The following is a 13626-nucleotide window of genomic DNA, read 5'->3' as shown; positions in this document are numbered from 1 at the left end:
GTCATAAACTTATTTTCATCCATATTTTTCAAGCAAATTAACAAATATATAATTTGAGTGGTACAAAAATACCTTTGAAACGATGTAAACTTGTCCTGAAATTTTTTTCACAAGTAATAACTTGAAAAGTAAACTTGTGGTATTTTTATTTTGTATGTTTACTAGAAAATCAAAATTAACGACAAAAGTAATTTAACTGTAGTAAAAACAAAGCATAATTTTAATTACTCACTTTCTACAAATATTGTCACAAGTGGCAGCAGAGAGAGTAGCAACGGATTATTTTGAGTCTACTGTTGCTAACAAAGCCGCCGCAATTTCTCAAGTTCGCTCTATTTAAATCTTTGCGATAGCGAGTCGAAGAGCACATGTGTTTGTACAAGTAACTAGGTCGGTTATATAAAAAAGGCACGACCATATATTGTAGATTTACGTAGCAAAGAACCACTGTAGGATAAACTAATCAGGAAAAAGTTATCATGTAAAACGTCATTGTTTTTGAAATTTGCAGTTGCGTTTTTCTATTTCTAACTATAGTTTTGTATGCAGTTGATACAGTAAAAGTATTAATCACCAAATAAATTTATAGTCATGTTATCTAATGTCTTAAACATAACAAAATAATAATAATTGTGCAGTATTGCTGAAGTCTAAAATGATGTGATTACTGTTGAAAGTTTGTTTGGCTACTATTTTTGAGCTGAATATTAAAAAAAAACAGGCCCAAAACCAAGTCTTTCTTGTTTTTTTAACACATATATGTGATATGATATAGTTTGAGAAATGTGTTGTTTTTTACATTGCCTTTTTTCTTTACAGGATAACCAATAACCATCATGACCTAAATTTCAAAATATGTGAGACCAGTTGGCATAGTAGCCACAAAATTAGGTTGTGTGTTGTGGATATATAAAATAAACAAATAATGACTATAGGAAATCAAACAGTCCAGGTAATGCCTAATGTTGCTAAATTGGTTTAAACCAGGGTTTCTCAAACTGTGGGTCGCGACCCAAATTGGGGTCACGAAATATAATTTTGGGGTCGCAAAACATTATGAGTTATTATGTCATTGCCACAATAAATGGTATAATTTATTGTTTAAGGTGATACCCATCAAGGGGTCAAATAGAAATTTCTTTTCTAAATTGGGGTCACAGAGCAGAAAAATTTGAGAAACTCTGGTTTAAACAACTTGTTTTAACTACTTTAGTTTGTAAAGTAAAAACCTTTGTACTGTATTTAACATTTTTGCTGCTTTACATTGGGCAAATAAAAATCGATTCATGATTGTTTCATGCAAACATAACTTGTTAATTTTTCTGTGGATTTGACATATATTGTAAAGGAGTATAATGAAATCTATTTAAACGTCGCTTTCAGGCTTTGTTAAATTACAATAAATGTGGCCATTGTGTTTCAACTCAAATATTTACCAGTTCAATGCCTTTTACCACATTAACTATATCTGAAAAAGAGCCTAACCTTTAACTCAAATAAAACATTTATTATAAGAAATGGTATTGTTTCCATTAAAGGAACTATTTGGAAATTTGTATTTGATTGTTTGTACAGGTTGGAAATGAAACATATTCGCTTATTGTCACTGAGGAAGACTTGGAAAAAAGACGAATTGAGCGTGAGAGGCAAAAGCGTCTTTCACAGGAAACCAACAGAAGGAGAAAGTAATTGTTTTTGTTCACTTCAGCATCTACAGTTACAATCTAAATATATATCTCTATATATCGATACTGTATAGATAACAAAATTGTGAAAGCAGCATGGGAGTAACTTTACAATTTAAACCACTAATAAAGTCTACATCTATATGTATTGATACTTCACAATTTACCCTAACCCTATCTTTCTTCTGAAATTATTGGAATACAATTAACATGTAATGTATTTGTACAAACAAACTAGAACTTCTTGCAGTTATATACACTGCAATTATTGATATATATGTTCGTTATACAGTCATAGCTTGACTCAGTCAAAATCTTCAATGCCTTAAAATACCTGCTTCTGTTTTTTATTAAAGGGCATTAGAGGAAAAAAAGAAGTTAGCAGAAGAACGTGAATCCCGCAAGCGGACATTAGAACTATCAAAACGCAGACAGCGTCAAACTGAAGCTACAGAGCGATACCAGAGATCACACATTGCAACAAAACATGAAAAAAGAAACAAACTCGCTTCAGGTAGCCAAGTAGTAATGACAGTTATCTGCAGAATTTGCATTGGTCTTGAAAGAAGAACCGTTTGACCTATCAACTGGCTTTCAAACATTTTATAAGTAACAGACCACTTTACAAAAAATGCCTTGATAATTAATAAATCTTTTGTTTGTTTTCATTGTTTGAGTTTTTAAGGGCCAAAACTGGTATATTATGTATAATTTAGGCATGAATATGTACAAGATTTTGTCCACTCATGGTTTCTGATTATAATTTCATTCAAGGGTTGTTATATTACTGCTGATAAGTATCTTACGTCATTTAACAACACTTGTCTGCTCATGACTGCCAACATGTGTTTTCTAGTCCACCTGCCAATGCCCTTTTGAATAATTAATGCAGAAAATTACAAATTAATGTTGTATTTAATGTGGCCCAGCATTTAAAATGAGTAACATATTTATTCTCTTTATCAGGTTTGAAGGGAATACCCTCACTTGACCATGTCTTGCAACAACTAAGAAGCGGTAGCACTGAAATTGTTTACCAGAACAGACCCGACCCTAACAGGTAAATCGCCAGACAATCAATTTCTTTTTTTTGAGAGCTGAACTGCATAAAAGATTTCCTTTTTAAGCTGTAAATGAATTTGTAAAAGAATAAATTTTTTGTAGACTGATAAAGTTTTTTATGGAAAAGCAAGTTTTAAAACTTGATCCAATGCATTAAATTAAATGTCACCTACCCAGTTTTAATAAAAGTTCTGCATTATTGATGCAATAAAATTCTGTACAGCAATTCGCAGACTGGCAAACAATCCAAAAAGAAAGTTGTAAAGGAAATGTGTGTTTGCTTTGGAAAATTTATGTATTTGATCTCAAACAATCATTTCCTTTCACAGTGTTGTTTCCTCTGCACAATTGACCAATCATGGGCGAACAATGTTCGAGTCCGAGCTCCAGGAACAACAACGAAAGCTCCTGGAACAACATAAGCATACCACGATGCAGGTAGAGCCTTACGCTGAGCAAACAAATATTTTAGTTTCCTTAACATGTTACACATTGACAATGGAATTATGACCTCGTTTTGTAGAATTAATGACCCTCAATTGCCGAGGTCCTTTGCTTTACTTGCAGGGAGATTTCATTATTAAGGAAATAATTACTACATATTTTGTAGAATAAGTTATACAGTTCTGCGGTGACCTTTTACCTAAAGAAAACAGAGTGATAAGCCTGTATGTGTTTTATTGAAGACTTAATGTACTTCATGCAATGAGACGAAAACACAACGAGTGATTTAACCTTATGTGTTTAACTGTGTGTAAGTTACTAAAAATACATTACCAATATGGTCCATGGCTTAATGTAGGCAAACAACATTTATCCTATAATAGATCTAGATTCAACATTTTCTGATATAAATTATTATTAATATGATTGTTTATTCAGGAATTTCAACAAGAACTGCACAAAGATGCTGACACAGAAAACCAAGAAGAAGGTTTAAGTGACACAGATAGTTTAGAAGCTGATGATCGGGATAAGCAAGGTACATATCTCTTCAATCATTCAAAATTAGCACTTTGGTGAAATATTTTTACAACATTGAATGCCTCTAACATAGAATTCAAAGTTGAAAAGCTGGGGTTATAGTGTTTACAGCTGGTGTTATAGTGTGTGTATTTCCTGGGCTAAAATATGTGATTTGCAAAAGCATCCAGAATTTTGTTCTTTATTATAATATTTATCGTTTGTAATTTTTGGCTAGCTCTGAACAAATAATTCCAACAACATTTCTTTGTTACCAACATATTTTTTTATTAGTTCCAGATACGTTCTACCCTGCCTATGCAAACTACCCATCTTATGCCTACTCTAATGTCGATATTATGTCCGGCCGAACTTACGGCCCGTGCTACAATGTGCCGGAAAATAAACAAGAACAAACTCAAAGCAAGGATGTTTCGAACCTGGCTGACAGTTTATCAAGACTCTTCGTCAAACAAACGCAACAGGTTTGAGTTTAGATATTTGTTATCGCGCAAAATATTTCTGGAAAAGCCTGGAATGGCTGAGAAGCACTGCAAATAAAACCTTTTTTGCCTCGCTCCTTAAATAGTAGAATCTTGTGCTTAAAAACTAGTAAATAATAAAGTTTAATGTCTCTAAAACTTAACTCCGGTGGCGTACATTCTGATTTTGGCCTGGTCTACTTCTTTGTACATAGAAATTCCTTCTTATTCCTGCAGTTGCTTGCTTGGCCATTGTAAGCCGGGTTCCGCTGTGTTTTACACCCAATTGTGACATTGAACGAAATTGGTATGACATGGTTACTCCCAATAATTGTACTGTTTTGATATTTATTACACCAGGCTAAAATATTTGCCAAGTCTGGAATATCTGAGAAGCAATGTGATGATGTCAATAGATAATTGTTTTGATAAACTTAAAATTTGGTAAACATTTTAGCTTTAAAATAAATATTGTTTGTTTGTTTGAGCGTTCCTCCTTAAATAGTAGAATCTTGATCCTGTAAACTGGTGAATGATAAAGTTCAGTGTCTCTTAATTGGTTAATTGGGGTGTTTAACATTCTTAAATATCTATTAAGTCAATCTGGCGATCCCCTACTACGAAGCTGACATGTGCAGCATACGAGGCAGTCAACGGTGCTTGTGATTCGACTTTCGGCGGATTCTCCACTGAGGCTGTGTAGCTCAGTTGGTAGAGCGCGAGTCCCGGAAAGACTCCTGTCGTGGGTTCGAATCCCACCGCAGGCTAGATTTTTCTAGCCTACGCCTTGCCATATGGTGGTGAATGCTTGGTGACCGGCTGATTCGGTATAGCGCCTTCAATGGGCCTGGCGTACTGTGGTCTTAAATATCTAAAAGGGTTTTTCAAACCATTGTCGTGTGGGGCAGAACTGTAAATCGATATCTACCAGTCTGCATCAGAATTTTAGCTTATTTCAAGACCCTTTTAACATTAATCTGTGTCTTTAGGAGAAACAGGAGCAGGGTATCTTGCATCAGACCTCAAAACAACAACATAATCAGGATAGCGACAAGCATGAAGAAGCAACTTCACAACATACGGTAAAATTATGAATAACAATATTCTTTACTACTCTGTTTGTTATGTGTCTATTTGTGCTGTTATATTGCAACCTCTTTATTTTTTTGAGTCAGTTATGTGCTTCTATTGCAAACTCTTTATTCATATCACTGATGATGGCATGAGCATTTGCCAAAACGTTTGAAAAATAAAACATATCGCTTTTTACGTCTATTTGGGTCATTATATTCATCAGATTCTTTACATTTTTGAGTTTGTTGTATTGTAAACTCTTTTTATTTTGATTTGTTATGCTTGCAATTAACCGAATGAGTTATTATTTTACAGCAGTCCAATGAACACCGAGCCACAGCACCTGTCCATCCAACTGTTGACGTACCTCATCACGTGCCTGACGACCGTCGTCAAGCGTACGACCCGTACCAAAGAGACGAAGTAACCAACATTCACCAAAGTGAGTTCGTTCTTCTACTTTGTTGCTTTTAATACGAAGTGATTTGGTTTTTAGATAACCGAATTTTTTTACAGACAACTTCGATGACCAGGACTCATTGCATGGCAGTAGCAGCTCAGGGAATTCCCCGGTTTTTAGTCACATGACTTCCTTCCAACGTCGATATTTCGGCGATTCCGCTTCGGAGCCGAAACGGCACGAAAGTCAGGAGGTTGCGGGTTCCAATTCCGCCGGCGACATCGGGAACCTTCCACACAAACACGAAACCACCGATGCGGAACCATCCCACGTGACTAGCTACGCTTCAGTGGCGCAGGAAGCGGCCCGTGCAGCGCCAAACTATTATATCAAGTCGTACCGTCCATGGAGCGCTACACCTAAGCCTCAAGCTGAAGTGAAACAACCTGTAAAGCGGCCTTACTCATCAGCGGTTTCACGTACGGGACTTCCCCAAGCGGAACGGGAAAATCCCCGGGAGCGTGACGTCAGCAGCAATGACGTTGCACCTTCGCGGCTTGAACCGAGTTTGTTGGAACAATTGGAAGAAACTAACAACCGCTGGGCTTCATTTTCCAAGACTAGCGCGACTCCCATCAGTTCAGACTATGGAGGTGATGCCGCAGAAAAGCCGCTGGCAGAACCCAGCAAACCGACAATCGTTTTAGCGAAACCGACTCCTGCGGTCAGCCTAACTCCGTCCTCGTCCGCGAAAATCGTGGTACCAAGCGCTTTTGCCGACTCCGAGCCCCTACCGGCCCCGTCAGCTCACGCCAAGGTGACCTTCAACCCTGAGGCGCCCCCTAGCGCCGACACCAAGCCAGAATCCGACGCAAAATCCAAAGACGTAAAAGGAATCCTACGGAAGACGTCAAAGTACGAACGACGCCCACGTTCCGGGTATTCCCCTTATCCTAGTTACCAGTCGGCGGCGGTTGCCAGGCAACAGTGGGTGAATCACATCAGCGGGACTCCGTACCTGAAGGCGAGGCTGAACGGGACGGAGGTGAAAGACAGCATGGAAGTTCAAAGGCCAGACGATGGGAAGAACTCGCTCAAGTCCGTCCGCTGGCACGAGGTAAGAGTTGCTAAAGATTTTTAAAATATGCAAAATCGCAGTTTAGTTATTACGTTATATAGGTTTTTCATTTCTTTTGCGCTGTGTAATGTGGTATTGGGTAACTGTTGAATGTATTTTGTGACGACGTTTTCACTTTTTTCGAACTATTGTGACTAGGAAACAATGATACATTTTTAATAAAAGAAAAATACAATTTTGGTATTACGACAGCAGAACACATTTAAAGTTTGGACACATTTGTAAAGTGCTGCCTAGTGAGGTGAAATTTCGCCCTAACAATTCAAACCCATTTTAGGTTCAATACAACGATGGAACTTCAGCCACGATTTCAGAAAGAGGAATCGTCGCAAAACCGGCAGAAGTCGCGGCCCCTCTCCCAGTTGCAAGTGTGAAGCAAGTTTCACCACGAGGGGGCGTTAAAGGAGCTCGTCCCAAATCGGCTCCTGCAAAATCAAGAGCCAAACCAGCGTCACCGAAAGGGGCAGCTAAAAAGTCCAGCTCCAAGGGATCACGTGGTAGAAAGTTGAAACCCGCCAAAGAGTCGGAGGTTGCCATAGAGCCACATCCACCTCCCGCTCCCAAGAAGAAGCAGTTGACCATGTCCACGACGATCAACTACTCGATTCCGAACTCCGCCTCGGAGCGAAACGGGAGGAGTGGGGCGGAGGGAGGAGGAAAGAGCGATTCGCGGAACGGACACCGCGTTGCCTGGGCGACGGCGCCGGAGGAAACGGTTACCATGGATACTTTAAAGAGTTCGGGATCACCTGAGCCTCCACGTGCTCAGGAACAAGTCCCTCAAACATCTAATGGCAGCAATATAGTCCACAAGTCAGGCAACCAGGTAAATAAACCCAGGTACACAATTCGCGGTTTTAAATATACAAACCTTAATTACCTAATGTAAAAGCTATAGCTGCCAGACATGATATCAAGTTTGTAGAGCTATTCTGGCAAATGTATTTCTATACCAACGTTTTGACATCTTATGCAGGTTGCCTAATTCATCAGGGTAAATAACACTGAATGCGACTAGTACAGTGCACGATAAACAAAAGAAAAAAGAATTAAACGCAAGCACGTCACAGCGCAACGAAAACACCGCGCGATAACCTAAGCAAGAAGATGCCAATGCCGAAGTGTAAAAAGTTACCACGTTTCGATAGTGTCTAATGTCATTGTCAGGTGAAATGAAGGCACAGAAGGGACCCTCTCTTTTCTGGTGTGCGGCACCGAGTTCCTTCTGTTGCTTTCATATCACATGACAATGGAAAGTGTCGAAACATTGTAACGTTTTACACCCATATATTGGCTTACACTTATTGCATAAGTAAATATGTTTGTGTGTTTAGCAGCACTAACTCTTTGCGACTGAACTTATCAGCGAAATATCATGTAGGTAACAATTCACATGACAAGTTCGGATAAACCAAAGTCCAGCGACAACCAATCAGATAACGACACGTCGATCCAACTCACTAAGACTCCGACTGATGAAGAAATTAATTGGCTGTGGTCAAAGGTAACAAGTTTGAACAATTCGGTTCGACAGTTTGGTGAAAAATATTTTTATTAATCGGGGATAAAATGTTCTCAAGTTGTTGTGAATGGTTTTGGGTTGGTGATTCGAGACAGACGTATGTAATGAACATTTCGCGGACCGCACTTTTTACAACACAAATTGGCTGAACTTTGTTGCTACTAAACAGTCAAAAACGCGTATACTATAGTTGACAGCTAGTAGTAAAAGCTGTATATAATGTCACTGTGTTATTGTATCAAACTTGTTTGTAAACTTGAACAAAACTTTATCAGCAAAAACAAAAAAAATGAATTAGGAAATTGTAACTAAAAAAATCTTATTCGGTTATTTCGTCAAAATAGTAACTATTTGAGGCTGCAAACTAGATTTAAATTGATCAGATACCTACATAATCCGCATAAAGCACTAAGGCACTCATGCCAGCTTTTCAAGCCTATTAGGGCAAGACGCTTAGCTTTTGTTTTGAAACAAATAAAACATGCGTTCCAAACAACATCAAACAGTGTGTGATTATCTTAGGACATTGGATTCCACCCCTTAAGTAAATTGTCCTGCTGTTTATATGTCATGTTTCTCACATTTGTTTCTTTTCCACAGGTCCGAACTTGTCTTGCACAAAGGCCCAACAGCCGAAACCACCACACTACTTTGCGAAAATCGTCAAGCGACACAAGGTACGTGTTTACAAACTAATACCAGTATGCTTTAACTATATTGATGCACCCAACCCGCCTTAAAATGCCATCATCAGTGATATATGGGCCCACATCAGTTAAAACCGTTTATAACCACTTGGGTCACATAAAAGATTAAAAAAAGTGCAAAAATTTCGCTTTTAACGTCTATTTGGGCCGTCGTGTTCGTCAATAAAATCGTACATCTTAATTTAACAATTTAGCGTAGGGTCTGACTTTCGTAAGATATGTAATTGTCCCATATAATACCAAGTGATAAATCAGTTTGTGTGGCATTATTACATTAAAACCCACCAAAAATTTTCAACACAGCGCCAAAGTCGAAACGCAGTGCTACAAAAAGTTTAATTAGTTTTCCCCAATGTTGAAATCAACAAATTACTACTTCAACTACCCTTGAAGTCCTGACCTACAGTCCTCCACCTAATGTTAATTGGCACTTTAGTGGTTTTACATTGCAACAAGTCGACCGCTTTGTCAGCAATCCAAGTGGTTTAAAAGTTAAAATCACGCACTTGGAATCCGATACATTATTCCCACAAGCCTCTTAAGCCGCGTGTCGTGACATGGTTTAATATGAGAGTTGAGTTTATTTTGCTTGGTAAAATCACGGCACAATTGCACTAAAACAATCACCAAGTCGGAAAAAGGACCTAACCCCAACTATGTGATATTCAGGTTTGGGGGTTCGTCTTCATCTCGGCGTCTCGCGTGGGGATCTCCCCAACCGTCACCCACCCAACCCCAGCAAGCGAGTATTGTTTCTATAGACGGGGGCTTGTTGTCACGTGAAAATCTCGTCACCCAGCAACAAAACGTCATTGCGAGAAGTCGTGGTCGTCGTCTCATCCGACCAAACTCGGCTGTTCCGTCTTCGTCCAAGCAGAGGTAAGCATTTATACGAAACATTTGTTCGTTTGTTTTCATTTTTATCCTCTGTGGGCGTGCAACGCCTGGCTGTGCTGCTCAAAATGAGTCCGCCGTCGGACAGCCTTTAAAATTCTGTTGGAACATTTTTTGTTATTTTTTTACTCATAGAGTTACTGACTTTAAGTTAGTCCAACTTAGTTCTCAACCGGGGAGGAATTTCTATTAAATTGTACATGTTGTTTGTAAATGAACGCTGAAGCTCTGGAAATATAACCTGTGACGTTAATAAAAGAACCAATTTTCAAAGATCATTGTATGATTTAGCATCTACTATGTAGTATATTAGGGAAGAATAAAAATGTTTTGCATTGTTAAGTGAGGAATTCGCTCATTCCACTGGGTTGTTGCAATGTCGCTTAAAATTCATGCTCAGGAAAAACAATTGAACGAAACTGAATGAGATTCGAACAACCCTTTGAACACAAGGCGGTTACACTAACCACTCGGCCATCCCGGCGAAACATGTGTGATTGTTAAAATATCAATATGTTATTTTTGCAGCCAAGGTTCGGACGCGTACGGAGCTTTCATGAGGCGACAGGCTTTGCTTCAACAGAGACGACACAAGCACTTCATGCCAAGAGGATCGCGACCTGAACCAGTAAGTATCAGATTATGGATTTCTTAGAAATGGAAATAAAATATCCCAGTACACACATAAAACTCTCTTAGTGGCCATTTTTAAGGTAATGGTAACCTTCCTGCTGTGTTTCTTAACGGTAAAATGTTGCAGCAGGCACTACAACATTAGTTTTGCCTGACTGCTTTCAAACTGACTGAAACATATTCAAAGGAACGCACATGAGTTAAGTTGAGTTTATTTCGCCTGGCAAAATCGTAGCAGCACAATTGCGCTAAAATATTCACCAATAGCTGCGCAACTTTTAGGAAATAGCTGCGCAACTTTTATACGTTAAAAAGCGCGACAAAATTGAGGGCACAATTGGTGGATAGATGATAGACGCGCTGCAGCTACACCGTTACTACAACAGCTTTCAGACTGACTGAAACATATTTAATGGAAAGCATATTTTCAATGTTTACCTATGCCTAACATACACCGCCATTTTGCGCCAGAATCAAACTTAAAAAAATATCAAATCTGTTTGTTTTATTTAAAGCCAAAAGGTGTTATCAACTACCCAATGCCCAAGACCAGCACCTATGCACCACTTTCATCCCCATCTACCACTGGAGGCAGCAGTGAGCGTGTAACCGACAGCACAACCGCATTTCTGTTGGCCGAAACCCTCGCTGAACAAAACATGTCAGAAGAACAGATTATGCGAGCCATGGATTCGCTACAACGAAGAACCAAGGAGGCCCAGAGCAACGGAAAATCAGGTGCAGCATTAAATGGGATTTTATTGTCACAAAATTAATTTAAAAATTATCAAATGATTTTAGGCCTTCGAACATTACAACTAAATGACACACATGTTTGTTTAACAATACGCGTTTAGTTTAACATCCAAGTTTTTACACGTTTTCTTTTAATTTAATCAAAAACACAACTGCCAAAGTACTTGTTTATATGGAATACATCATGCAAAGGTTTTAACGATCGCTGTTGTCATCATCAGTCCGTGTATAGTGTTCCTACCTCAGTTTACTTTTAAAGTTAAGTTTTCAAAACACCAGACTAAATTTGTTTTCAATGACCAGACAAAAGCAAAAATAAACTGGACTTTATTAGTCCCAAAAACATTTGTTTATGATTGAAAAAGCCACAATGTATTGACAAAAATTATTAGAAACTTTTGATACAAAATTTCACTCCGGTATTTTTGTATTCAGTGATGCCCTCCACTCTTTCTATGGAGGAACAACGTCTTCTTGCATCATTAGAACGCCTCAACTCAAGATTAAAAGAAGTAGAGACCGCAGTTTCATCGAACCCCAATGTCAGCTTTTTAAGTTCGAATGTAAGTTACAAATTTTTACCTAATCTTCAGGAGTTAAGCTGAACATAAATTCATAACTGGGATCAACCCTGAAGCGTCGGTGCAGACCAGCGATCACGGCACACTCATATATGAACCATAGTACGCGCCAGGCCTATTAATGAGACGTTATACCGAATCAGCCGGTCACCAGGCATTCCCAGAAATACTGCGGTCGTGGGCTCGAATCCCGACATGTTAAGGCATCTAACATGAACAAAAATCCATAACTGGGATCAACCCTGAAGCGCTGATGCAGACCAGCGATCACGGCACACTCATATATAAATCACAGTACGCCAGGCCTATTGGCTGATTCGGTATGGTGCCTTCATGGGACTGGCGTACTGTAATGTAATCTTAAGAAGTAGCAACATGCTGCATTATAATGGTTCGGTCTCTAACCTCTGCTCGTACTACCAACCTAAAAATAGAACTGTCTATCTGTTTGCTTGGTGGATGAAGACTAAAATGAACTTTATGCCTGTAAATTTAACAGAAATAAAAGTGCCATATCACAATTCAAATATCCTGTTAAATCATGTTTCAAGTACCGGTTAAATGGACACTTTCGATATGTAATGGTCATAATTGGAAAATATACTTGTGGTGAGTATATTTTGCTTGGTGAAACAAAACATAGCGACACAATGACACTGAACAATCACTAAGCCCGAAATAGCTGCGCAACGTTGAAACGTTATGAAGCGCAAAACAGTGGAGGACACAATTGGTGGATAATTCATCACTTAACGTAATATATTCCGTTTTCCTACTTAGATGTCTTTTGCTGACCACGACAGACCTCTTTACAAACCAAGAAGCGTTTCTGCAGACGTAAGATATCAGCGGTCACGTGTTCGATACTGAAGAAAAGTCCATTGGTTCTCAAATGTTCATATGCAATTACTTTTTTTCAACCGTCGTTTAGTTTGTAGTTTATTGTAAAAATTCAAAGAGTCAATTTACTTGTTTTATTGTTCGTGTCATTTCAACTCCTATCCTCACAGTTGAATTTTACCTATTTACCGACGCCTGCAATTCGTTGGTTCATGAGGTTTTAATACTGTGAGTTATTGCTGGCGTAAAAAGGTCCAAAATGTTTTCTGAAGTTTCGGGGACCTTTAGAACCGATTTGCACCGTTGCTTTGTAATTATTGCACTGTGATTATATCGTAATTGCAGCTTGTATTGGCTGTAAACGCTACTTTCATCATTTTGCATTGCTAGTTAATATTTTAATGCGTTGGTTGTGCAGATGGTTCAACTTTAATATTTTTCAACCTGTTGACGTTTTTCGTCCATTTTTTCAAGATCTATATGTAATAAATGTTCCACCCTAAATAGAAATGCAACATAAATATTAAACAAGTTTGCTGGGACAAACAGAGACATATATTTGTATCAGTAGGTAGGCTAGGCGACAGGTCGTAAATATAACAATAAAATTCTGGCGTCCTAGTGATTTTTATGTACTAATCAGCGAACTGTGACAGGTAAGAATTACAAGGTCAGTGCAGTTACAAACAAAAAAATAACTATGCTCAATATTTTGCATTTTATGTCAAATATTTTGCTAAAATTTATCAAACTTTGTATCAGAGGCACATGTTTTCTTTATTGTTTGTTAATTTAAACGTATAATTAGATTTATTCACATTTAAAAGGACCTGAAGTTCTCTACTGGTGTTGTAACTTAGTGTAGCAACAGCTACATTTAAGATTAAGC

The 13626-nt window shown here is 38.3% G+C and overlaps 1 protein-coding gene and 1 non-coding gene across 2 annotated transcripts; both read left to right on the top strand.

Annotated features, from left to right (window-relative positions):
• The first annotated feature begins 800 nt into the window (after window positions 1–800).
• Window positions 801–13290, top strand: LOC145233872 (uncharacterized). The gene is made up of 18 exons (XM_080098640.1): window positions 801–952; window positions 1576–1685; window positions 2042–2199; window positions 2652–2745; window positions 3077–3185; window positions 3630–3729; window positions 4005–4195; window positions 5182–5274; window positions 5582–5708; window positions 5783–6783; window positions 7082–7630; window positions 8186–8308; window positions 8927–9003; window positions 9703–9912; window positions 10456–10555; window positions 11076–11298; window positions 11752–11879; window positions 12678–13290. The coding sequence occupies exons 1-18, from the start codon at window positions 926–928 to the stop codon at window positions 12765–12767; spliced, it is 3510 nt and encodes a 1169-aa protein (XP_079954766.1). The 5' UTR covers window positions 801–925; the 3' UTR covers window positions 12768–13290.
• On the top strand, window positions 4886–4959 carry Trnas-gga (transfer RNA serine (anticodon GGA)). Its single transcript has one exon. It is a non-coding gene; the product is annotated as a tRNA-Ser (tRNA).
• Window positions 13291–13626: the final 336 nt, after the last annotated feature.

Source organism: Phallusia mammillata, chromosome 6 (assembly GCF_965637545.1).
Source record: "Phallusia mammillata chromosome 6, kaPhaMamm4.hap1.1, whole genome shotgun sequence".
Classification (NCBI taxonomy): domain Eukaryota; kingdom Metazoa; phylum Chordata; class Ascidiacea; order Phlebobranchia; family Ascidiidae; genus Phallusia; species Phallusia mammillata.
This window is presented reverse-complemented; position numbering and strand designations above follow the sequence as displayed.